The sequence below is a fragment of the Hemitrygon akajei genome, chromosome 23 (genome assembly GCF_048418815.1).
Source record: "Hemitrygon akajei chromosome 23, sHemAka1.3, whole genome shotgun sequence".
Classification (NCBI taxonomy): domain Eukaryota; kingdom Metazoa; phylum Chordata; class Chondrichthyes; order Myliobatiformes; family Dasyatidae; genus Hemitrygon; species Hemitrygon akajei.
In genome coordinates, this window is record NC_133146.1 from 56,272,443 (window position 1) to 56,299,617 (window position 27,175).

The 27,175-nt window shown below is 41.0% G+C and overlaps 1 protein-coding gene across 1 annotated transcript; it reads right to left on the reverse strand.

Moving 5' to 3' along the window:
• Positions 1–10,182: 10,182 nt before the first annotated feature.
• Positions 10,183–25,467, reverse strand: bag3 (BCL2 associated athanogene 3). The gene is made up of 4 exons (XM_073027708.1): positions 25,014–25,467; positions 18,251–18,625; positions 15,731–16,372; positions 10,183–14,770 (listed from the first exon to the last, which is right to left on the reverse strand). The coding sequence occupies exons 1-4, from the start codon at positions 25,191–25,193 to the stop codon at positions 14,075–14,077; spliced, it is 1,893 nt and encodes a 630-aa protein (XP_072883809.1). The 5' UTR covers positions 25,194–25,467; the 3' UTR covers positions 10,183–14,074.
• Between the last annotated feature and the right edge of the window lie 1,708 nt (positions 25,468–27,175).

Genomic DNA, 27,175 nt, shown 5'->3' on the forward strand with positions numbered 1-27,175 from the left:
CCAGCTACAGTGTATATATGTGCCGAAGACTTTTGCACAGTACCGTACGCATCCTTTTGGGCCTGTGGCAACAGAATGAAAGGTGACATGGGGGAAAATCTTTTTACACAGCAATATCTAGAGTGCATTGCCAGGGTAGCATAGAGACACAATCAATTATAACTTGCAGGAGAGAGTTAGACATGCACCAGAATGGAAAGAGTTGGCAGGATCAGGGGAGATGGCAAGTGAGTAGGTTTAGCTGGAGTGCTCTTCTATACCCAGTATTGAATAGACTGGCCGAATGACCTAATTGCAAGGTGTAACTATTCTATGATTCTGTGAAACATCCTGTAGATATCGCACGTAAATATAAAAGCATTTTGCGACATTTTAACTACATACTTATTCATTATTTATTATCTTGTAATTATTATGACTATTTATTGTTAAATACGCCAAATATCTGGCAAATTCTCAGCAGGCTCACAGTTCAGCTTCTGTATCCTGCATGAAGTGTTACATGCCCTTCATAAATCTTTCTTCTGCAGGAACCTACTAAGGAAATATATTTAGTTGTGTTAATTAATCAAATAATAATGAAATTCAACTAAATGGATGAATGGACCAATTTGTCTATAAATGAATCAGGTTTAATTTCATTCAATGCAAGCTGTTCTTAAGGTGAATACTACACTCATGGTCTTAGGTCCTGCATAATCATTACTTGTCTAATTCTGAGTACAGTTGACCCCTGTTTCACCGGGGGGGGGGGGGGGGTTGCATTCCTAGAGTCTGTAACGTGACTTTCCATAATGCATAGCCTACGCATAATACAAGAAACAAGCTGAAAAAAATTAATTTATTTGCTTTCTTTTCTACATAAATTCTGTGAGAGAAAATTTTATTCTGTATCTCAAATTTCTGGTTAGCATCTTGTGTATTCTGTAATGTGAATTTCCATCACACAAATGGCCAAAGCTTGCCTATAATTTAGCCTTCTCTCCCTGAGGAAAAGGGATAAAATTGATAAAGTTGGGAAGAGAACATAATTAAGGCCCATCTTTTACAGAAACAACACACACAAACTGCAGGAGGAACTCAGTAGGTCAGGTAACATCTATGGAAATGAACAAACAGTTGATGTTTTGGGCCGTAAGAGAAAGGAGTGGAATTAGGCCATTCACCCCACTGAGACTGCTCTGTCATTCCATCATGGCTTATCCCCAATCCCACTCAACCCTATGTACCTGCTTTCTCATCATATCCTTTGATGCCCTGACTGATCAGGAAACTATTAACTTCCACCTTAAATATACCCATGGACTTGACTTCCACTGCAGTCTGTAGTAGAGCATTCCAAAGATTCACTGCTCTCTAGCTAAAAGGTTACCCCTCGATTCTGAGGCTGTGCCCTCTAGTTCTGGATACCCCACAACAGGAAACATCCCCTCCACATCCACCCTATCTAATCCTTTCAACATTTGGTAAGTTTCAATGAGATAACCCCGCATTCTTCTAAATTTCAGCGAGTACAGGACCAAAGCTGCCAAACAAACATCCTTTGAATACTTTCCAATGGCATCCTTTCTGAGATAAGGGGTCCAAAACTGTTGACAATACTCCAAGTGCAGGTCAACTAGTGTCTTATAAAGCCTCAGCATTATCTCCATGCTCTTATATTCTATTCCCCTTAAAATAAATGCCAACATTGTATTTGCCTTCTTTACCACAGACTCAACCTGTAAATTAACCTTCTGGGAGTCTTGCCCTAGGGCTCCCAAGGCCCTCTGCACCTCTGATGTTTGAATCTTCTCCCCATTTAGATAATAGACTGCACCATTGTTCCTTTTACCAAAATGCATTATCATACATTTCCCAACACTGTATTCCATCTGCCACATTTTTGCCTATTCTTCCAACATGTTGCAAATGCATTGCTTCCTCAGCACTTCCACCTGTCTTTGTATCATCCGCAGACTTTACCACAAAGCCATCAATTCCATTATCCAAATCATTGACAAACAATGTGAAAAGCAGTGGCCCCAATACTGACTCCTGAGGAACACCACTGGTCACTGGCAGTCAACCAGAAAAGGCCCCCTTTATTCCCACTTGCAGCCTTCTGCCTGTCAGCCATTCCTCCATCCATGCCAATATCTTTCCTGTAATGCCATAGGATTTTATCTTGTTAAGCAGCATCATGTGAGGCACCTAATCAAATGCCTTCTGAAAATCCAAGTAAATGAAATCCATTGCCTCTCCTTTGTCCACCCTGCTTGTTACTTCTTTAAAGAACTCTAACAGATTTGTCAGGCAAGATTTTGATCTACAGAAACCATGCTGACTTTGACTTATTTTATCATTAGACTCCAAGTACTCCAAAACCTCATCCTTAATAATAGACACCAACACTTTCCCAATCACTGAGATTAGGCTAACTGGCCTATAATTTCCTTTCTTTTGCCTTCCTCCCTTCTTAAAGAGTGGAGCCACATTTGCAATCTTCTAGTCCTCAAGGACCATGCCAGAATCAAGCAATTCTTGAAAGATCATGACCAATGCATCCATTATCTCCTCAGCAACCTCTCTCAGGTCTCCATCTGGCCCTGGTAACTTATCCACATTAAGATCTTTAAGTTGGCTTAGCATTTTTTCTTTTGTAAATGCAATGGCACTCACTCCTGCTCCCTGACACTCACAGACCTCTGACACACTGCTAGTGTCTTGAACAGTGAAGATTGATGCAAAGTACCCATTAAGTTCATCTATCATTTCTTTGTCCCCATTACTACCTCACCAGTATCATTTTCCAGTAGTCTAATATCAACTCTCACCTCCCTTTTACTCTGTATAACTGAAAAAAACTTAGTGTATCCTGCTTTTTATTATTGACTAGTTTTCCCTCATATTTAATCTTTTCCCTTCTCATAGTTTTTTAGTGGCATTTGGTTGGATTTTAAAAGCTTCCCAATCATCCAAATTCACACTCACTTTTGCTACCTTATATGCCCTTTCCTTGGCTTTTATGCAGTCCTTAACTTCCATTGTCAGGCATAGTTGCCTACCCCTGCCGTTTAAGAACTTCTTCCTCTGTGGGACATATCTATGCTGAATCATTCCCAGAAACTTCAGCCATCTCTGTTCTGTCATCATCCCGCCTGTATCCTCCTCCAATTCACCAGGGCAAGTTCCTCTCTCATACCTCTGTTGTAATTCTCTTTATTCCGTTGCGATACTGATACATCTGACTTGTGCTTCTCCCTTTCAAATTGCAGTATGAATTCAATTATATCATGATCATCCAAGACCCCTCTTCAGGACAGGAAAGGAAGGAGGAAGATGCCAGAATAAAAAGGTGGGGGAAGGGGAAGGAGGCTAGCTAGAAGGTGATAGGCGAAGGCAGAGGGGTGGGAAAGGTCAAGGGCTGGAGAAGGAGGAATCTGACAGGAGAGGAGAGGAGAGGTTTACAGAAGCAATTCTGAATTTCACTCAGAAGTATGGTGAGCAATCATGGGTTACATTACTGCACCAGTTTCCTTGACTTGATTTGAAAATATGAGTTTAACTCCAGCCAAAGCAGCTGGGGAATTTCAATTCAAGTAATTAAGTAAAGATCTGGGATCAAAAAGTTGGTGTCAGTAATGATGTTTGTCTCTGGACTACTCTTTAAAATGTGTGAGCAACCCATTCGGTTCCAGGGGCCATTAAACGCAATTATACCCACAGCCCATCAAAGAATAAGAAACATAAAATACATAAGAAACATATAAACAAAAGTTCAGTGAAGTAAAAACTGTATTGCATTTGTGAATAATGAATAGACCTATTCTCAAAGAGTGCCAGCAATTAGCTACTACTTTTTGTTAAATGTTTCTAAAACAAACTCAGGTCACAAACATTGGGAATTGTATATTTCATATTTGTATGACTACCTACAGTACTGTTCAAAAGACTTAGGCACATATATATTTATAGCTAAGGTGCCTAAGACCTTTTCACAGTGTTTTATTTGTCAACGTGGAGCGGAGAGCAAGTTTATAAATCCGGCGGGAGCGAAGGATGTTGGGAATGGCGAGGGCAGAGTGCTGCGGGAGGAGTGTGGGACAGGTGGCATAGATAAAGTGCCAGGGGGTGGGGGTGTCGTGGATGCAGACACACCCAGCCCTGAGACTCCAAACAATTGGTTTATTGATCATTACAGAATGTCTCTCTGGTGCTTCTCACTCCCTCCCCTCTCCCTTCCCCTTTTCCCAACCATGATTCCCCTCTCCCTTCCCCCTTCCCACTCTCAGTCCACAATAGAGACCCAGATCAGAATCAGGTTTATTATCTCTCACATACGTCAATAAATTTGATTATTTTGGTGGCAGCAGTACAGTTCAATACATGCAATTACTGCAGTACTGTGGAGCAATCTATAAGCTTTATTTCTACAGGGGGAATTTGGGATTTGATGTTCTTGCAGTTCTCCCAATTTGTTTTTTTTGTGCATATGGGGGAGGTTTGATGCTCTTATTGCACAATATAATTTGGGGTGATTTGTAAGTGTTTTTTTGTGTGGGGGAGTTTGACGTTTTTCTTTGAACTTCCATGGTTTTCTTTGTTTCATGACTATCTGGAGAAGACGAATCTCAGAGTTGTATACTGCATACATACTTCGATATAAATGAACCTTCGAACCTTTGAAAGTGTTAGGCATCCTAGCTATATAGATGTGCCTAAGACTTCTGCACTGTTCTTGGGATAAAGAGGCTGAGAAAAAATAATTGCACCACAGGCCAGTGTCAACAAGCATTGTTCTGCATTTATATAGCACGCTTCACGGACATATGGCATCTCAAAGCTTTTTACAGTCAATGAGTCATTTGAATTATAGTTGTTGTAAAGTTGGAGAACAGGAGGCAAGTGTCACTCAGCAAGGTTCATTAGTAACAAACTGTTAATGACCAGATAATAAACACAAGACATTTTGCAGATGTTAGCAATGTTAAGCGACACACTTACTGAGGAGCTCAGTAAGCCAGGCAGCATCTATGATGGACACTCTGCATTAACTTGCTTTCATGGACTGTACAACTCATGCTCTCGGTATTATTTATTTGCTTTTAAAAATTTATTAATTGCACAATTTGTCATCTTTTCAGCATTGGATGATCGTCAGTCTTTGTTATGTAGTGTTTTTCATTGATGCTATTGTATTTCTTTATTTTCCCGTAAATTCTGCAAGAAAATGAATCTCAAGGTAGTATATGGGGGCTTATACATACTTTGAACTTCGAGCTTTGATAGATGCTGTTTTGACATGCTGAGTTTCTCCCCAGTATTTTGTTTATGCTGATGAAGACATCAGGGAGAACCCTGCTCTGAAATAATTCCATGGGATCCTCTGTGTCTTCCCGAGAGAACAGAAGGGACGTCGGTTTATTGTTTTGACTCATCTGAATGTCAAATCCACTCCCTCAGTGCTGCACTGATGAATTGATCTAATTTTGTACATGTGACTCTGGAGTGGAATTTGAATCCACAACCTTATAAACCAGAGGTGAGAGAGCCATCACTGAGTCAAGACTATTTTGAGTAAAAATTCAAGGGATGGTCCAGGATAACCTGTAGCATTACCAATCTTATAAGAAACAAATAGAATTGGATCCCCTGCCCATCTTACACCTCCTTCACCTCTAACTTTCACCTCTCTGCTCTCTCTCTGTGGACAGATTGTGGAGCTGGAATTCTCCCAAGAAAACGTTGGAAGCACTCAAAAGTCCACTGGGTGATCACTTTGTAGAAGACTCACAACCTCGTAATCCTTTTCATACCAAGAGAAGAGAGTAGATGGTATGAGCTGCCAGAGGAGATAGTAGAGGTGGGTATAATGACAATATACTGTAAGAGGTTTAGATTGACTTGATAACCAGAGACTTTTTCCCAGGATGGAAATGGCTAATATGAGGGGGCATTATTTAAGGTGATCGGAGGAAAGTAAAGTAGGGATGTCACTGGTAGGTTTTTTACACAGAGTGGAGGGTGCCTGAAACAGACTGCCAGATGTGGTGTTAGAGTTAGTTACATTAGGGCGGGGTTCCATCTTGGGATTCATAGACCCCACAGTTAATGGTAAGGCTCCATGGCATAAAAAATGTTGGGAACCCCTGCATTAGGGACATTTAAAAAACCCTTTGAGAGGCACCTGGTTGATAGCCTTTTAGGAGGGAAGGAATAGATTGATCTTAACGTAGGTTAAAAGGTTGGTACAACATTGTGGGCTGACGAGCCTGCAGATTGCTTTACTGTTTCAAATCTTAGGTTCAATATTTAAACTTAATTTGGGGAAGTATATGGATAAGAAAGATTAATAAAGATATGGGCCAAGCACGGGAAATAAAACTAGATTAGTTAAGCAACTTGGTTGGTAAGGATGAGCTGATGAAGGCATTGTTTCCATACTGCATATGTCTGTGACTCTATGACCTGCGCTCAGTCCTAATGAGTGACCCTTAGCTTCTGTTAGCTGCCACTTTAATTCCTCAATCTACTCCCACTCTGACCTCTCTTTGTCTCTTACATGGTCACAAGAAGACCCAAAGCAAGTTTAAGGAAAACCTCCTCATTTTCTATCTGGGTATGTTGCTGGCAGCAGGAATCTCCGATTTCAGATAAAACTTTCATTCTTTCTCTTTGGGTCGGAACTGGTCACTCCGGTCTGTCATCATCATTTTGGCTCCTTTCTCTTTTTTCATTTTGTTTAGTCTTGCCTGTTGAGCTTTACCATTACCAACATTTACATGGACAAAGGAACTTAATATAACTGTAATGGCTCCTGAATTCCTAAATGATAGTTTTACTCCATCAGTAAAGTTGCCTGTGTGTCTCCTATCCCTCTTCCCTAACGTCTCTGATGCCGAAACCGACTTGCTTTATTCTCTCTTTTCCAGTACTGATGAAGGGTCCTGGACCAGAAGCATTATCTGTTTCCCTTCCCATAGATGCTGCCCGGCCTGCTAGGAGTTCCTAGCATCTCCTGTTTTTATTTCAGATTTCCAGTATCTGCAGCCTTTTTTTGTTGATTTTCCATCCTTAAGGAGACTGACACAATTGTTATTAACCACTTCTGCAGACACCGTTTCCATGTCCTCCTCATTCATTATTTCAGATTGGAGCAGTCTGTCCTCACCTCAATATCTCACTCACTCCAGTAATGAGTGTCTGAGAAACAGCACCTTATATTTTGTCTGGTCAGTCTCCAACTTGTTGGCAGGAACAGTGAATTCTTAAAGTTCTGGCAATCATTTCTGCCCTGCCCCTTTCTTCTCTTTCTCCACCTGATCCACCAGTCCCATCACCCTATCTCTTTCCACCTCTGCCACCATCTCCATCTGCCCATCACTCACACACTTGTTCCAACGGTTCTCCCTCCCTTTGTTGATGCACCTTCCTCTTCTATCAGTCTCCGTTATCTCCAGCCCTTTGGCACTTCCACCTCTCGCTTCCCAACTTCTGATATCATTCCCATTTTCCCCTCCATCATCTGCCTACCACCCTCCTCATATGGATCCACCTCATCTGCCAAATGTTTTATTTTACTTATTGAAATACAGATTGGAACAGGCCCTTCTGGTCCTTGGAGTCACGCCGCCCAGTAACCCCCTATTCAACCCTGGCCTGATCATGGGACAATTTAGCAAAGAAAGCCCAGCAGCGTCTCTACTTTCTGCGAAGGCTGAGGAAAGTCCATCTCCCACACCCCCATCCTCATCACATTCTACAGAGGTTGTATTGAGAGCATCCTGAGCAGCTGCATCACTGCCTGGTTCGGAAATTGCACCATCTCGGATCGCAAGACCCTGCAGCGGATAGTGAGGTCAGCTGAGAAGATCATCAGGGTCTACCTTCCTGCCATCACGGACATTTATACTACACGCTGCATCCGCAAAGGAAACAGCATTATGAAGGACCCCATGCACCCCTCATACAATCTCTTCTCCCTCCTGCCGTCTGGGAAACGGCACCGAAGCATTCGGGCTCTCACGACCAGACTATGTAACAGTTTCTTCCCCCAAGCTATTAGACTCCTCAATACCCGAAGCCTGGACTGACACCTTGCCCTACTGTCCTGTTCATTATTTATTGTAATGCCTGCATTGTTTTTGTGCACTTTATGCAGTCCAGTGTAGGTCTGTAGTCTAGTGTAGCTTTCTCTGTGTTGTTTTTTTTTATTATGTAGTTCAGTCTAGTTTTTTTGTACTGTGTCATGTAACACCATGGTCCTGAAAAACATTGTCTCATTTTTACTATGCACTGTACCAGCAGTTATGGTTGAAATGACAATAAAAGTTGACTTGACTTGACTTGACTTGACTTACAATGACCATTTAACCTACCAACCAATATGTCGTTGGATTGTGGGAGGAAACTGGAGCACTCAGGGGAAATTCACGTAGTCACGGGGAAAACGTACAAACTCCCGATAGGCAGCAGTGGGAATTGAACCCAGGTTGGTGGGATTGTAAAGCATTGTGCTAACCACTAAGCTCCAGTGCCACCCAGTATTGCTCAAATCCTCCCCTCCACCTTGTTACACTGGCGATCTCCCCTCTTTCTTACAGTTCAGATTAAGGGTCTTGTACAGAAAATTCAGCTGTCATTTCGCTGCCTGACTGTTGAGTTCTCCCAGCATTCTGTGTGTTGTGCCTGACACTATTACTTAGGTAAGAATACCCACAGTACAGCCACTTAGTTGCATACCTAGTTGATATTAAAAATGAACAACAAGCTAATAAGACTCCCTGCTTAAGGTGAATGAGACCCTCATACTTTCTTCAACCTTGTTTCATTCCCCAGCTCTACAAGACCATAAGACATTGGAGCAGAATTAGGCTATTCAGCCCATTTCATCATGGCTGATCCATTTTCTTCTTAACCTCTTTCTCCTGTCTTCTCCTTGTAACCTTTCATGCCCTGACTAATCAAGAACCTCCACCTTAAAGGCACCCAATGACTTGGCCTCCACAGCCACCTATAGCAACAAATCCCACAGATTCACCACCCTCTGGGTAAAGAAATTCCTCCTCATCTCTGTTCTAAATGGATGTCCCCCTATTTAGAGGCTATCCCCTCTGGTCTTAGACTCTCCCACCAATGGAAACATCCTCTCCACATCCACTCTATCTAGGCCTTTCAACATTCGAAGAGCTGTTTATGACATGCTAACAGCCCTTTAGCATTGCTGCTCTTTGCCAAGAATGAAAGGAGACATTGAGTCAATCCTTTCAGACAGAGAAACATTCTTCCGGTCACTGACTAATTTCTAGCTAGCAGTATACAAGGTCCACTTAAAATGATTACATTCAATAAGGATTGGAATCTCCAGAGTAATTATGGGACAGTGATGATTTTATGAACTAAAACTTTCTCAGTTATTTTGTTTTCCAAATCAGAACAATTTCTCTTGGTCCTAAAAGCCAAGAAACATTTATTATAATCTATTGAAACTCTTGCATTTTTATGTAATTACTTAGATAAGGCATAAGGCCTCAGGGACCCCCACCACCCAGGTCATACTCTTTTTTTCACTGCTGCCATAAGGAAGGTGATACAGGAGCCTCAAGACTCGCACCACCAGGTTCAGGAACAGTTATTACCTGTCAACCATTTGGTTCTTGAACCAAAGGGGATAGCTTTACTCAAATTCACTCACCTAAGCACTGAAATGTTCCCACAACCAGTGGACTCATGTTCAAGGACTCTATATCTCAATTACTTTATATTTATTGCTTATTTATTTATTATTAATATTTCTTTCTTTTTGAATTTGCACAATTTGTTGTCTTTTGCGCACTGGTTGAACACTTAGTCAGTTGTAGTTATTATTCTATTACGCATTTACTGAGTATACCCACAAATGAATGTCAGGGTTCTATATGGCGACATTTATGTAGTTTGATAATAAATTTACTTTGAACTTTGATTTTTGCTAGTTAGTTTACTTACACTGCAAAAACACAAGCCGTGTAAATGTTTGAAGTTTAAAATATATCAAGTTTAACTTTATCATTAATAACATTAATTTACATACCAATTAAACAACCATTTCCAGTTTGTGAGAGACTGATTTGGAGGAGGAGACGTTTGCTGCAGAGAGTCCATGAATGTTCCAGCACTTTCCATTAGACCTGTGTGTCCAAAAATAACTCACACCACGCATTCCACTCACGATGGCTTTATTACATTTGTACATCATACCAGCTACTTTATGTAAGAGAGCAGAATTACATACAGAATCCACAACAGGAGGCTATACTATTCTTTGGTGTTATTTTAGTACAGAGAAAGTGCATTTCTATCAACCTGGATAAACATGGTACACACCCATACATTTCTCAAAGAATTTTATTCCTTTATACTCAGGAATAAGGTTATTTCACTCTTCCAAATAACATAGCGCTTATTTCACATCTAATGTATAGTTGCTGTAAACATTGCTAGTGGAAAATAGTGAGGTGAATCCCTCAGGTAAGCCTATATTTGTAATTCCATTCACATCATTCAAAACAGGGTACAACTGTACTCAGGGCTTCCTGTTGTCATGGTTCTGATCATCATCTCAGACAGGCCTGTTCTCCATTTATTTCCTAACTTAACGAACATAACCAAATGAACGGGTCTTCACTGCATGAGACTTCTGTGACAATGGTGATATTTTTGTATTTTGTCTATGCATAGAAAACTGAAATCAGCTGGACTGTTGCTTGGGTAACTTGAAACTCATTCCAAAGGAACAGGTCACTCGTTTATAAATGTGGTATGAATTATTCTTTATTTTTGAAAGAGACAGCTTCTGCACTGAAATGAAAATACTTGCTGATCTCTGCGTTCAGTCAGCAAAGTGGATAGTCATGTGCGAATGAAACTAATTGACAAGCAGAGTACAAATAAGATTTTCTAGTGCATGGTTATTTTTAACATTATGGCAAGAGGAGCTGTGAGATCTAAAGACAGATAGTGCGGTGACAATTTAATTATTTAGATATTGATAAAAGAAGTTGGCCTGGATGTTGCAATATATAAATATTTTTAAAAATAGCATCAAAGGTGCTGGAAATTCAGACAAACATCAGAATGTTAAATCAACTGACAAATCGTAAAAATCGCCTTGGCAAGTGAGAGTGCTGTGTGCTTGGAATTGTCATTGTACAAACCACAGTCTTATCTCTAGCAATTCAAGTGGACATGATGTGCTATTTTCCTGATCCTATCGGGGAAATTCTTCCAGTGTCCTTGCCAACACAATAGAATATACCCATTTGTCCACTAGTTGTGGAAACATTCTCTGTCTTCCTCGCAGAGAAATTATAATCATAATTGCTCAACAGTATTTAAGTTTGAATGAGAAATGTCTTAGCACACACTCATGACGTGAAATGCAGTGCTCATATGCAAGGATTACAACCAATGAATTATTAAGGTACCATCCATGATTTAGATTGCAGGTAGCAATATTTTTGTCATACATTAAGCACCACCTTTATTTTTCTTAAAGGCACATCATACTCATCAAGTGGGAATATCTGAGGATTTTACCCATTGTTGCTTTAGATCAGGGGTTCACAACCTTTTTAATGCCACGGACCCCTACCTTTAACCAAGGGGTCCGTGGACCCCAGGTTGGGAACCCCTGCTTTGATGTTAGTTCTGTGTCCTTTCAGGATTTCAATTACCTGCAATCATTATTTGATGTTGTCTTTATTGTTTGTTCTGAGAAAGGTCAATCTTCCTAATCTTCAATTTGTTAGATATTGCTTAATGTTTATCATGGTCAAAAGAAACCATTCCAAAGTCAGATGGAGCAGCATAATAAATGAGGTGAAAGTGTCTCGTGCTCTCTTTCCTTGTGGCACTTACCCAAAACAAACATGCATTCATGCCATCCATTAACCCATCTTCTAAATATCTCAAAGCACTTCAGATTGTAATGTATTATTCCAAAGTTAAATGACTCATTTCATGTAAACACAAGTACATTTAAATACAATTGTCTGTAAATCTATTTGGCTTGAGGTGCAGGAAGAAAACCAGTACCTGTTGCATCAAACCAGACTGAAAAGAGTCAATTGTGACCTGAAGTAGATTTTCTTTCCCAATGTAATATTTTCACTCTTGTAGATATGGAAGATTGGAGTGTAGTACAAATGGTCAGGTGCTTGGCACAGGTCCAGCCTTTGGGTATGAAGAGTGAGCAGGAAGATTAGAGAGCTATGTTTTCCAAAAGGGCTGCTTTCTTTAAGAAAAAATATAGTTCTTGTCTCCGTTTTGAGCTTTTTGGCAAGACTTTTCTGTCTGCAGTGGGAGAGGAGCCATGTGTCAAACGCATTAACATTGTGTCACCTGCTAACAGCATGATCGCGCATTCTGATACGACTTTTAAAAATTGTATCATGTGTTTGAAAATATATATATATAAGCAGCTTTTGCCAAAATGTTTAAATTCATCATAAAATACATTAAACTTTACATGATTGCACACTTCCAAGGTACGTGAAAAAGAGATGCTTTTTACTAAGTGCGGCCAGATTGAGATGGTTCTTACGACTTGCGAGATCTCTCATTCTGAGCGAGAGTGCAGCAAAGCTTCCCGCTGGCTGCTCTGTCGGCTGATTTTAACGGCTGGAACTCATGTGCATGCTACTTGCCAACAGTATGACCAAAGCGACCTGGAATTTGGCGGGAAGGAGCCTCCCGCCTGTTAAGATCATGCTAGTCGGAGGCAGCCACCCAAAGTCCAAGAGGATGGGTGGGGGAGGGAAGGTTGGGTGGGCAGTAGAAAAGATCCAAACTTTTCTTTTAAGGCCATCCCTTCCTACAGATTTACATTTCCTTTGCACTTCTGAATTTTTTTTGAAACATTTTCACTTTGTTTATCGGGTTTGGCTCACAAGGAAATGGCTTTGGCTTCCACTCCAGCAAACAGCTACCTTGGCCATGCCCAAATTAAATTGCAGATCGGATTCCAAATACATAATCAGTGCCTCTTATGTATATTTGAAAAGGGCCCCATGGTTTTTATGTGGGTGTCTTTGTGATTCCAATTTGAAATTACAGTTGGCTAGATTGGATTAGGATACGGGAAGTATGTTGGCTGGAATCGGGGATTTATGTTTTGGCTCTTGGTAGGGTCACCCATGCCAAACAGGTTAGAGGGTAGAGGCCAGGCTAAGAATGGTCCACTGGTCCTCCAGGTTTGGGGGTTCAGCTCAGGGCTAACAACCCTGACTGGTAAAACAAGATTGTTCCAGAAACAGCAATGAAGAATCCTTCCACATCTGAGTGCTATGGTATTCCTGAGTCTCCATGACTGACAGTAGTGAAAACCAAGAGGAAGCTACTGACATGATGAGGGAAGCCCTAAACACCGCGGAGAAGGAGGAGCTTCATTGCTGCCGTAAAAGCCAGCAACATAATAGGCTGTAAGTAAGTAAGGTAAAAATCTAGTACTATATTTTTTGCACGTTAAAATCCACAATATTTGGAAAGCAAATTATTCTCTGCAAGCAAAAATATATAAGCTGTTATTGATTTCTGGTTGTTTATAAAACAGAAATATGGCACAATGCAAATGCAATCTATATTTATTGCTTCCTTTATACAATATAGAAACTTCAATCTATATGGCTCTATTCAAACTCTCTTCAATCTCTTAAATAATCTTTCATAAAGTGCCCAACAGTGACTAAACTGACACAGGCAAAATGTAACGTGTATAACTCAGGTTGTTCTCTGGCAATTCATAAGGATTTCTAACTCATCACCATGTGGCATACTTATGTAACTTTGGCTAGGTTAATCATAAAGGAGAGAGTACATAGGAAACATTGCAAATCCGATGTGTGCTTAACATGTGATTAACAACCCACCGATGATACTTTGCTTTAATTGCAAGTAACTGATGCCTTGCAAGGATTAACTGATAAGGTTCCATTTTCGTAATTTTCTCTCCCCATATTGATGACAGAGAAATAATACTGGGGCAGAATATTATGGAAAGGTTTCCTGGTGGCATGCATTGTTAAAACATCACAACACTTTTGATCTTGAAGGGCTAATGTTCATTTTTATCCGAAATATCTTTAAAGTTGCAGGCATCACTAGGTTTCATTGAGCTGATTTTGCTTGGATCAGTTTCCATTTCTGATTCTTTGGTGGGAGCTGTTGTGTGCCTCTTGACTTGTTCTACAGAATCCATCTGAGTTGATCCTCCCATGTTCCCTGGCTGAGGCTCAAGAAAGCTTTTGTTTTCTAGGCCCATACTGGCTTTCTCTTCCAGCCTTTCTAGAAGGTTCTGAACCTTTTTCACGCCATCCCTTCTGGCCTGTCGTACATCATCCCGACCCTCAGGGTCTACGGAATCGAGGGCCAGCAACTCTTTGGTCAGCAGTTCTTCAATCAACAAATAGTGTTTATCCGTTCCCGTTCCTTCAAATAAACTCACGTCTTCCTCAAGCCTCTGAACTTTCTGAAGGATTTTCTCTACCTTTATTAGGCCTGGGTGCTTCTGAGTTGCTTCGGTGGCAATGGGCTGTTTATCGGGCACACTGTCTGCAAGCTGGGTGCTGCCCGGTGCAGGGGATGGAGTACTCCTCTCAGCTTTCTCCGGTTTAGGCTGAGGTTTATGTGGTTGCTGCCTGATGACTTGAATTGGGATATACGCTGGAGGACGCTCTGATCCAGAGGAGACCGCCTTGCTCTCTTGTTGCATTCTGGGTGGCTCTTGATGCTGTACCCGTTGCTGGGCAACCTGCGATGGGGGAAATGGGAAGGAGAGGAGGGCAATGTAATATGTACAGGTAATTAGCTCAACAATGTAAACAATCTTACATACTTATTCTTCTATTCAATTGTTTTCATTTAAGATAGGGCTGGACCCTTTTTGAGGGGACACTGATTAAATGAATGTATATATCAGGGGTTCCCAACCTGGGATCCATGGACCCCTCAGTTAATTGTAGAGGTCCATGGCATAAAAAAGGTTAGGTCCCCTGCTATACATTATTACGGCCTTGTGTGCCTTAAGTTTTGAATTTCTGTACTTGCTATTTATATGAATACACTCTGTTTAAGTGCATTGGGTAAAATATCTTGGTGATTCTTAATGCTTTTATTGGAGTATCTGCAGGTAAGAAGTGATTATCCATACTCAGTCCATCTCTGGAATAATTTCAATTTGCTTCAGTTGACTAGCCTGCTAAATTTTACAAATCCATTACATCCTACCTGAAACACTTTTGACTGTCTCTGTCGTTGTTTCTAACTTGGAACCGAATACCATCGCTGGCACAAGCAGAGCAGACAATCTTAAGAATGGCAAGACTCATTCTCGGAGCCCTTCCACTTTAAGAAACTTTACAAGCTTCGCCTTGATGTGACACAAATTTATATTTGTACTTTACTATTCTTGTCTTAATGGTGTAAACTTGCGGTTTTACCTGCCTCTCTATATATCACCGGCAGAACAAGGTGCAGCCAGTACAGTGTGTCCGTGCTCAAAAAGTTCATTCCAAAATGGCTTCATTGACTGTTCTAGTGAGTCTGCAGTTACACTTTCCTAATCAAATTGATTCAGTAACGCTTTCCAGCTTACTCTGAAGTCTATGCTTGTAAGTAGCATGTTCATCATTTTCCAGTTGGATAATCTCCCATTTAAAAGGTAAATTATGCTCAAAATACTTTGATATTTGTCTGAAACATGCTGGTGTACCTGTGGTCTCTCCATAGGTGATTGTGATCGACCCTGTGTCGACATCCGAGCTGGAGAACTCTCACGACTTGATGGTTCCTTTCGAGTCATTCTTAATGGTGACTGTGCCCTAGCTCTGGTTGTCCCCCAGTCATCAGGGGAAATCTTGTAGGCGGCTGGGTGTGGTTGCTGGACTGTGTACTGTGTTGGCTGGGAAGGGTACTGTGCAGCCTGGCTGGGATGATACACCTGCTGGGTGGGGTACTGCACTTGCTGCACAGGCTGAGGCACTTGTTGGATTGGGTACTCGGCCTGGTGTGGAGGGTGCTGTGCCTGTTGCGCTGGGTGCTGTGCCTGTTGCGCTGGGTACTGACCCTGTTGTGCTGGGTACTGAGCCTGTTGCGCTGGGTACTGACCCTGTTGTGCTGGGTACTGAGCCTGTTGTGCTGGGTACTGAGCCTGTTGCGCTGGGTACTGAGCCTGTTGCGCTGGGTACTGAGCCTGATGAGAAGGGGGATACATTTGCTGAGTTAGCTTTGCTCCAACACCTTCATGAATCACGGGTATAGAAATATAACCTGAAGACCGCGGGGAATTTCCTAATTTTGATCGATTTTGCTGCGGTGATGAAAATGTCTGGGGGCTAGTTTGGAACAGTGAACTCTGAAATAAATGAAAATAGACAATATTATTAAAGGTACCAGCGTACAAGAGATCACAGATGCTGGAATGTGGAGCAACACACAAAACACTAGATCCAAATCTGTGGAGGGAAATGGAAAGTTGATGTTTCAGGTCAAGACCTCCAGGGGTTCCCAACCTGGGGTCCATGGTCCATATAGATCCATGGTGTGAAAAAAGGTCGGGAACACCTGACTGGAAGATAGGGAGGGGATAACATGCATAAAAGGGGAGGGCTGGAGCAAAACAACAAAAATTGATTCTGGGAAATAAAGGCTTATCATATGGGGAGTGTTTGATGGCTCTGGGCCTGTACTTACCTGAACTTAGAAGAATTGAGGGGGGGGGGGGGGGAAGTCTCATTGAAATCTATCGATTGTTTAAAGACCTTGATGGAGTGGATGTGGAGAAGGTGTTTCCTATGGTGGGGGAGTCTCAGAATAGAAGGATGACCATTTAGAACAGAGATGAGGAGGAATTTCTTCAGCTGGAGGGTGGTGAATCTGTGAAATTCATTGCCCCAGCCGGTTCTGGAGGCCAGGTCAATGAGTGTCTTTAAAGTGGAGGTTAATAGATTCTTGGTAAGTCAGGGCGTGAAAGGTTACAGGGAGAAAGCAGTAGATTGGGGCTGAAAGGAAAATGAATCAGCCGTGATGAAATGGTGGAGCAGACTCAATGAGCCAAACGACCTAATTCTGCTCTGTTGTCTTACGGTCTTACAATCTGGCATGTGATAGGGGGATTCAGGTGAACAGGTTGATGTGGATAGGGGAGGGGGGAGTTGGTAGATGGAGACAACAAAGGGCTGAAGAAGACCACCTTCAATCCCTTTGTCAGCTCCAACTATCAACACCCAGCTTCTGACACCATTGCCACTCCCCCGTATCTGCCAATCCCCCCCTCCACCTAATCCACCTCACACCTTCTCTTTACCTTTTTATACTGACTATATCCCTCTCTCTTTCAGTCCAGATGAAGCATGTCAACCCAAAACATCTACTATCTATCTCCCTCCATAATGCTGCCTGAGCTGCTGAGATCTTCCAGGATTTTGTGCTTTGCTCCAAGGGTTTTTAGTTCATTAAATACTACAGTCATAATGTGAATGGAACTGATAAGAGAAATTATCAAAATCATACTATCATTACAAAGACTTCTGATGCTTATAATTCAAAATATAATTTCCAAAGTTCAAAAGGCAAATGTAAAACTTTTAATGGAACATGATGTGCCACTGAGAAGTAGGAGATAGACAAGAATATCCCATCATGAGTTAGTTATTTTTAGAGCCTCAAACATGACAGTCTAAAAATAGATCTACAATTAGATTTCTGGAAGGAACAGGTGACGTCTTTATAATTTGCCTTGTATTGGTGTCAGAGGGAACCTTAGTTCAGAGTTTAAAGTAAAATATTATTGGAAATTAGTAGCATGTATTTGTATCAATTTGCAAACAGTGGTTTTGAGAAACTGACAACTTAATTTAACTTTAATTTCTGATAGAACGTTACTTGGCCCTTTCTGGTATGTGAACACAACCCAAATATCATGGGTGCCACGGTAGCGTAGCGATTAGCGCGACACCATTACACGTCATGGCATTGGAGTTCGGAATTCAATTCTAACGTAATCTGTATGTCCTCTTTGCGAAATGCACAGGTTTTCTCAGGGCCCTCCAGTTTCCTCTCACAGTCCAATGATGTACCAGTTAGTAGGCTAATTGGGCATTGTAAATTGTCCTGTAATTAGGCTAGGGTTAAATCAGGGGTTGCTGGGCAGTGCAACTTGAAGGGCCAGAAGGGCCTATTCTCTGCTATTTCTCTAAATAAAAAAACTCTTAAGACATATAAGACAAATTACCTCCAGCCCTTGAGGCTGAGTAGAGGCAGCTGCTGTTGTTTGTCCACTCTGTTTATCTGCTTGTGTAGCTTCTAATGGAGACCCAGCAGGTGACTCAGCTCTTGCAGACAGCCTGGATGGAGACTGTGCCCGTAATAGGGAGGGTGCTCTTCCTTCACTTTTAAGTCTCTGCAGGTCAGGCTGCTGGGGCGAGTAGTGTACTTTCTGTAAATAATGTTCAGGAACTCCTTCGTGGATCACTGGGATGGGAATGTAGCCTGGACGAAGTTGAGGCCTAGAAGACCCAGATTCCTTGCCATGCCACAGTTTCGAGTGATCCTGTGAGGGTTGTGGATATCCTGATGGATGAGGGCCATTGTGAACACCTTGTCTTTCCTAGAAGAAGAATATACGCAACACAAGGCTAATAATTAATCATTAATCTTTGGATTAAATTTACAGGAATGCAATAGTATTTTGAAAGTGGAAGTAAGCAACCGCCCAACCAACTATGAAAAAATACAAATAACCCAAGTACTGAGACTCTAATAAAATCTATACAAAAATATATGAGAATCACTTTGCAAAACCAATTAATATTAATTATGCTTTCTTTACTGATGAAACCTTACCAGCAGGCTTGCTGGCCTATTTTAAAAACAATTTACCATTATGAAGTGCATAGGTAAATGCAGCAGTTGGGAACCCTTAAATGAAAACAGAAAATTATGCCTGTTATCAATAGCAAATGAGCTGAAAAGTTAGCTGTGTTTCTCTGTCATAGATGACAGTTCGCCTGCTGAATCCTCCCACGCCTTTCTGTTCCAAATTAAAATAGTGGTAGCTTTCATCAGAAATAACTTGTTGACAGAACTACATCCAAAGCTTATGGGTAAAAGATGGTTCAATGGTTCACTGATTTCATTTAGTATCAGAAAATGCATACAATATACAACCTGAAATTCTTATGCTCCCCAGACACCCACAAAACAGATTATAAATCCCCAGAGAATTAATGACAGAAGAAAATGTCAGAACCCCAAAGCCTCCCTCCACACACAAGCAGCAGCAAAAACATTAACCCTCCCCCTTCCCCAACTTATTCCAGCAAAGAGTATCAACTCCCGCCACTCAGTGAGCAAGCAAACAGCAAAGCCCCCAAAGGGACCATGATCTACAGTTCAACAACAACTATTGTTCACCTGACAATTCGACATGCCACAGGGTCTCTCTCTCAGCACTTCCTATGAAACTATGAAACTTACAGTATTTTAAGGTGTACAGTTTAGGTTAATAAGCTTAATAGATGATTACCTCTGTCCATTATTCTTTAAAACAAATTTATATGTCTTGATAAATAGTAATAACTCTTTGTATTTTAATCTGCTTTGTTTAGACGATGTCCACTGAGAAGTTTACTTGTCTTTTCATTGTAAGTTAGCAAAATGAGTGTTGTTAGACAGCCCACAGCTAAGACTTTGCATTAGAATATGAAGGCATGCTACTGGAAACTGGCAAAGCAAGTCAACATTTCTGAAGCATCACATCATGCACCTCTAAAGATTCTCATTGCTGCTCCGATGTTGAATGTTAATGACAAGAGCATGGATGTCCTAAATGAAATTCTTTCTTTAAGATTCAGTCATTCCTCAGAAGTGATGTCAATGTTTAGTTCAATTTTAAGAATTATCTCAAAGTGTGGCTCAGTGTACAAATAGTTGTAAGATGGGTGGGAATTGCAGCTGCAGAACTCCTTGGGTAGATCAATCTGTGGTGCTCCACCTTGTTTTGGATGGGTTACAGATATTCCAATAAATCAAAACCAAATCAAATTCAAGTTTAATTATCATTCAACCATACATGAATACAACCAAATGAAACAGTGGATTGGGGGGGGGGGGGGGGAAGAATCTAATCTATGAACTCAAAAAAGTAGATAAAGGCGATGATATTTCTTCATATGTGAGAATCTATGATGAGAGAAACAATCTAATAATTAAATATAGGAGATTTAGGAAAGAATCAGGTAGTGTTCTGGGAGTTTACACATAGGGGGTGGAACATCTGCAGTTATTACCTACAAAATCTTCACTCCTACTGTGCAAATGTCTTAGGCACCACAGATTTTTTTTATATGTTTTCAGATGGTACGGCCTCCACAGAGCCCTGATATCAACATCACCAGGGCTGTCCGGGATTACCTGGAGAGACAGAAGCAAGTGAGACAGCCAAGGTCTGCAGGAGAACTGTGGTAAGTTCTCCAAGATGCTGGGAACAACCTACCAGCTGATCTTCTTATAAGACTGCACAACAGTATACCTAAGAGAATTGATTCAGTTTTAAAGGCAAAGGGTGGTCACACTGAATATTAACTTGGTTTAGTTTTATTATGCTTACTGCTCTTTATAGTATTTCTGATAATTAAAACTTTTCAATTCATTATTTTTGAAAGCGCCTTTGCTTTACTAATTCTGTTTACATGTGCCCAAGACTTTTGCACATTACTGTATGTCAAATGAAATTTGCCTTGGAAAGGGAGTTAAACGAGACCAATCATGCAATTAGACATGATGTGCAGTTCAGGCAAAACCAAATGGCAGAATGCACCAGCGTGTCAGAATGGTCTACTCTCATTCCTGCTGCTTTCATCCAATCTCATTGTTACAATCTCTGCAAGTTCAAACATCTCTTCTACAACTCTCTGGTCCTCAAATTAAAAGCTAGTGATACCCCTCTCCCAGATCTCACCAATACGTTACAAAGAGTGGTGGAGATCAAAAGGTTCAAAGATCAAGGATCAAAATTATTCGCCACATACATTTATTAGGAATTTGCCATGGGGTATGGCACTATATGCAACAAAAAACAACATTCAACAATTATAAAGAATAAAGAATTATATAAAAATGAAGTTTCCTTCTGAAGCATTTATATGTTACACCGGCAGTATACACAGAACCAAAGTTTGTTTTCTCCAAGAGGACCACAGCTTTGTCATGGTTCAGAGGCTTGCGTGCCTCAGTGACCGAGAGAGCTATGTTGGCTGGAGTCAGGGCCTTATGCTTTGGCTCTTGGTAGGGTCACCCATGCCAAACAGGTCAAAGGGTAGAGGCCAGACTGAGAGTGGTCCACTGGTCCTCCAGGTTTTGGGAGCGCTAAAATCCTCGACTGGTAAAACAAAATTGTTATGGAAACAGCAATGGAGAATCCTACATCTGAGTGTGGTGGTATTATCTCCACCTGGGACTTGCATGATTAAGAGTAGCGAAAACAGTGGAAGCTACTGACATGATGAAGGAAGCCATGAACACCACCAGAGATGGAGGACCTTCACTGCTGCTCTAAATGCCAAAGGTGTAATGGGCAGTAAGTGCCAAAGATTTATGGCCCAACCTCTCCAACTTATGCATTTATAGTTCATGATCTCCTTTGATCTACTGGATGAAACCCAATGAAACACTTTTATATGTTCAAGGAGCCATATGATTGTATTTTGTTGTGAGCAATTTTAATTGCACACATTCCTGTGCATTATATAAGTCAAAAATTAATATTGCAAATACATATTGCAAAACAGGAAAAGTGAGGTAGTGTTTATGGGTTCAAGGACTGGATGTGATTATGACATAGCTATTATAATTTCATGGGTAACAGGGTGGAGGTACTTCTCTACCAAAGGAAGTGTAAGGCAGTCCTTCCCTTTGCTAGCCAGCAGGTCACCCTTGGGCAAGGTGTAGCACCTGCTTAGCCCTATATCCCCAATCAGGGTCATGTGAAACCATGGGAGCAGGTGGTGGATGGTCATATGAGCAATTGGTGTATATCACAAGTCCTGACGCCAGGCGGGCAATCTCTGTAAAAGTATTGACAATGCCTGGGGTCACCCGTCTTGTAAAGGCACTGTCCAGAAGAAGGCAATGGCAAACTACTTCTGTAGAAAAATTTGTCAAGAACATTTATGGTTATGGATAAGACCGTAATCGCCCTTGTCAATACGTCATGGCACATAATGATGATCATTATAATTTTAGAGGCCTCTATTAAGTTACTAGGTTTGCATTTTTAATGGGTTCATTAAAATTCCCTTTGAATTTCTCATTAATTTAAAGAGCAGTGACTCAGACTTTTTGGAACATGGTGAGATTTTCTCCTCCAACATTTTGTAAGGGGTCAAGTTGCTGTCCCAGCACAGGCATTCACATAGTTGTCTAACAGATTTTCATATCCTTGAATCTCCAAATCCATGAAATTACTGGAAGCAAAAAAGAATTTGTCATGTTTTCACCCAATTAGTTGTCAAGAGTATGAACTTCCATCACTACCACAAGAGACAATTGAATCCAAGTCAATGAGAATGTTTAGAAGTGATTAGATTTGAAAAAAAATATTTAAGGGTGGGGTTTTAAAGAAAATATGATTCAAGCAGATTGCTTCTAAGCAGAAAATAACAACTTCAGTGGATTTGGAAGCTAAGGGAAATTTAACCAATATAAAATTTCCAGTAAACACAAAGTACACTGCAGATGCTGTGGTCAAATCAAGATGTACAAAAAAGTTGGATGAACTCAGCAGGTCGGGCAGCATCCATTGAAAGAAGCAGTCATCGTTTTGGGTCAAGACGAAGTCCTGACGAAGGGTCGCGACCCGAAACGTTGACTGCTTCTTTCAACGGATGCTGCCCGACCTGCTGAGTTCATCCAGCTTTTTTGTACGTCTTGATAAAATTTCCAGTGTGGTTTTCAGATAAGTTTAATACCTGAAAGTCTATCAAAGTTTAATAATTGTTTTCTCATGAAGCATAATTTTCCAAAAACCCAAGTTAAATGTTTTAGTGCATGCAGGTCAAAGTTGAAATCTCAGGCACACGCAACCATTGTTCCTTCGAATCTGCACAGGTGCATGGCCACACAGTAACTGAACTGCTCTCACGCACATAGCCCTCAGTGCCTTGCAGCTGGAATTTCCTTTATATAACGTGCTGCGCTGTTTTCGGGCGATGTAAAAATTTCCTGATCAGAGCAATGGTTGGTCCATGTAGCTGTAAAAAATAATTAGAGGGAACATTGCACCCAACACTAAAACTTGCTAGTCTTCAATTCACTCAGGGCCAATAGTGTGTTGCATTGAAACAATTTCTTCCACGTTGAAAGTAGCTGGCTTGCTAAGTGTTTGAATATTGCCTCCCACCTGCTGAACTCAATAAAGTATTTAGGGCCCAGAGTTTCCCAGCCTTCTGGTCGTCACAGGGTATAGAATCACTGAGTGATACAGCAAAAAGAAGTCCTTTCCACAAATCAAGGCTGTCAGTATTTCCAGAGAGGATTTAGTCATCCCCTTTCCCCTACTCTTTCCAGACATTGTCAAGTTTTAGGAATCAACTTATAATCTGCTTTCTGAAATCCCAACAGAATTTTGTAATCTGCATTGTGTTTGCGTGTAAACCACTCTTCAATGGGAAAAAAGAACAACTGCCTCTCAAAAGATTATTCACAATTAATTAGTTTTAGAATGTTATGAAAGGTCATGCAGAATAAAATGAGAAACTATTTTCTACAAACTATTTGTGTCATTTCCCATGTATTTTCATTTTAAACAGTAATATAAAAATCGAGAAAAATTTACATAAATGGCATAAAAGAATTCATAAGTAACAATTAATCAACAATATCTACCTCCAGGCTATTCAGGCACTACGGCAGTATGTCCTAATATTATCTATAATCTGCAAACTCTTTATTTTCCCCAATTTGGTTTTATCTCCCACTGAATCTCTCTGGACGTGTTTCTTTCATTCAGCACGTGGGTTCAAAAGCTGGGGCACTCGCCTCGTCTGTTTGAAACACTTGAGATTTATGAGCGCGCCTCTGGAAAAAAACAATCAGTTTCTGGTGGCTGACTTCACACGGCAGAAACTTCACTACATGCCTCTGAGCTGTGCCGGATGCCACCGCCAGCATAGCACTACTTTTAACATCTGACAGCTGTGAAGCTCTACAAGATCCTCAATGTCTCTAAACTTTCTCCTGACAACTGGCTCGGTCAGTTAAACAAGGTGTCAGCTGCCAGACTCCATTGAGTCTACCGGATTCCTGGCGAATCCAACCTAATCTCCAATGTCCCCGCTTAATCTCATTTTTAAGGGGTTTTTTTATTTCGACATTGGAATTCTATTTTGTGATTATATATATTAACGGGGTCAACTTCCCTCAAAACACATGCTGCCTATTTAACAACGTAACAGTAATAGCTTTAAATAACCCTCTCTAAAGGGTGAAAGTAAAAGGTTACTCAGTTGACGCTTCATCAGATTGGACTGCAGTGCGTCATCTGAAGCACAGTCTTAATCTCTGAAACTATAGCGATGCCATCTTATTTCTGAGTAACTTTAAAAGACTTGTTAATGCTATGTCATTTTCATTCCCGCGCAGTGGAGGGAGGGTCGGGAAAGACGATGCCTGGCCATCGTTATCCCCAGATGGAAACTGGATTATTGTTACAGTGATTGAGAATGTGCAATAACAGTCAGGAGCGAACCCCCTCCCTTGTGCGGTGCTCTGCCGAAGGCTGCACAGAGGTAGGTTACTGTTAATAACAGGCCACTGCAGTCTCTGCGCACCGAGGGTCCAACCGCGCAGTACACACCACACGCGCTTAAATAGAACATCACATCACCCAATAAAAACACTTTTAAAATGCGCCAAGAAACAGAGCTGTGGCAGATTAAAAGGTGGAAACTCTTTTTGCCTGCCGCTTGGACTGTGAAGCTGTAGGACACGGCACTGACCTTCTGTGACTCTAGTCGCGGGTCGCTCCATGTTGTCGTCCTGGTGTTGTGGTCGACGAAGAAAGGCCAGCCGGTCTGGGGGTCAATCTTAACCTCCCAGCCTGGTGGAAGAGCGTCGGCGTCCGCCTTCGTATTGGGAGAAACCTTCATCGCAAAGCTCGGGACGGTGAACTGAGCCATTCTGCGCTCTTGCTTCCCTCTCGGTAATTTATAGACTGACGAGGGAGGCTACGGCTGGGTTGGAAAGGGACTGGAATACGATCTGAGAACAGTGAGCAATAAGAGTCTCCAAGAGCTGGAATATTCTGGCTGTTTCTCCGCTCTTCTGAAAATGTCTGGGTTAGATGATTAACCAACGCGCATAAACTATTACAGTGCGTCCGCCAGTAACCCTGGAATAGGTGCTGAGAAAGTGGCTCGTATTTACTGTACTGGCTTTCGGTACAAACAGGGAGGAGCTTTACCGTCAGAATCTATTGACAGAGAGCAGTCTTTCTGCCCCCACCCCCACCCAGCTCCAAGTCATTATTCTTCATCCCTTTAAATTTACCAAGTAAATATTTATTTGTAATATTGAAGAAGCCATCTATAAATGTCGCCGTATGGCCAAATATGGTAAAAGTTTCACCAAGGGATTTAAGGATAAGCAATGATAAAAGGGCTTGACTAGATGTCATTTTATTTGAATGGTATTCCATATAAGGTGGATTTCCAAAAACATGTCTTGGACCCATTTTCATAAATACCAATCACAGTGCAACCGAACTTCAAGTGATTTCTGTTTAAAATGTCTGTGGAGGGGCAATTAAAGATAAATATGCAATGCTGATTTGAAGTTTGCAATGAGAACTGTGATTTATAACAATCAAAAATCACTGGTACAGTGGAGGCCATCTAACTGGAGTACACAATTAACTACTGAAATCCAGAGCTACTTCTAGTGTTACTCTTCGCGCTCAGGGAAGTGCTGTTGCAAACTTTGCCAGGGCAATCAACATGGAAGTAGTTATTTAAGGTAATCGTCAATCCTTCCCTTAAAATAAAAAGAACAATTAAAACCTTGCAGATTGTGTAACTGAGCTTTTAATTTTCATCGGAAGTGTAATGAGTGCTGATCAATTTTTCCAGTCCATAAAGAAAATTCATTAAAATATTTAAATATTTTAAACAAAATTTAAAATATTTCTGTTTGTAAGTTAGTTCAAAGAAGTTCAAAGTAAATGTGTTATTAAACTACATATATGCCACTATAAACTACTCTAAGCTTCATTTTTTGCAGGGATTCACAGTAAATATAAAAAATACAATAGAATCAATGAAAGATTACACACAAATACAGATAAACAAATCAATGTGCAAAAGACGACAAATCAAAGTTCAAACTAAATATATATCACCATATACAACACTGATTCATTTTATTGCAGGCATACCCAGTAAGTCCAATAACCACAATAGAAAGAGATAATGAGAGGCATTGATCATGTGGATAGTCAGAGGCTTTTTCCCAGGGATGAAATGGCTAACGTGAGAGGGCACTGGTTTAAGGTGCTTGGAAGCAGGTACAGAGGAGATGTCAGGGGTAGGTTTTTTACGCAGAGAGTGTTGAGTGTGCGGAATGGGCTGCCGGCGGCGGCGGTGGAGGAGGATACGATAGGGTCTTTTAAGAGACTCCTGGATGGCTACATGGAGCTTAGAAAAATAGGGACTATGGGTAAGCCTAGGTAGTTCTAAGGTAAGGACACGTTCGGCACAGCTTTGTGGGCCGAAGGGCCTGTATTGTGCTGTAGGTTTTTTTCTGGAATCAATGAAACACAACACCTGACAGGGCAGACGAACAGCCAATGTGCAAAAGAAAACAAACTGTGCAAATGCAAAAAGAAAAAACCCCAAGTTAATTAATTAATTAATTAATGGATACAGTAGATTATTTCATTGAGAACATGAGTTGCAGAGTTCTTGAATGTGAGTCCATAGGTTGTGGAATAGGTTTTGATAAACAAAACAGAAATCCTGTTTTTATTGGACTTAATGCAGGATAGTTACGAAATTATTTATGATAAAGATAAAGGATTTTTTAACAAGACTGCTTTCAATGACAAGTATTTATCCGAGTTGGCAGCTCAGTTAGCCCTGTGACATCACTGTTGCTGGACAAATAA

Coding starts and splice junctions, on each gene's coding strand:
- bag3 (XM_073027708.1), bottom strand. CDS start 25,193: ATGGCTCAGTTCACCGTCCCGAGCTTTGCGATGAAGGTTTCTCCCAAT. Junction 18,626..25,013: donor CGCGACTAGAGTCACAGAAG/GTCAGTGCCGTG, acceptor TTCTTCTTCTAG/GAAAGACAAGGTGTTCACAA. Junction 14,771..15,730: donor CACCTATGGAGAGACCACAG/GTACACCAGCAT, acceptor CCCCCATCGCAG/GTTGCCCAGCAACGGGTACA.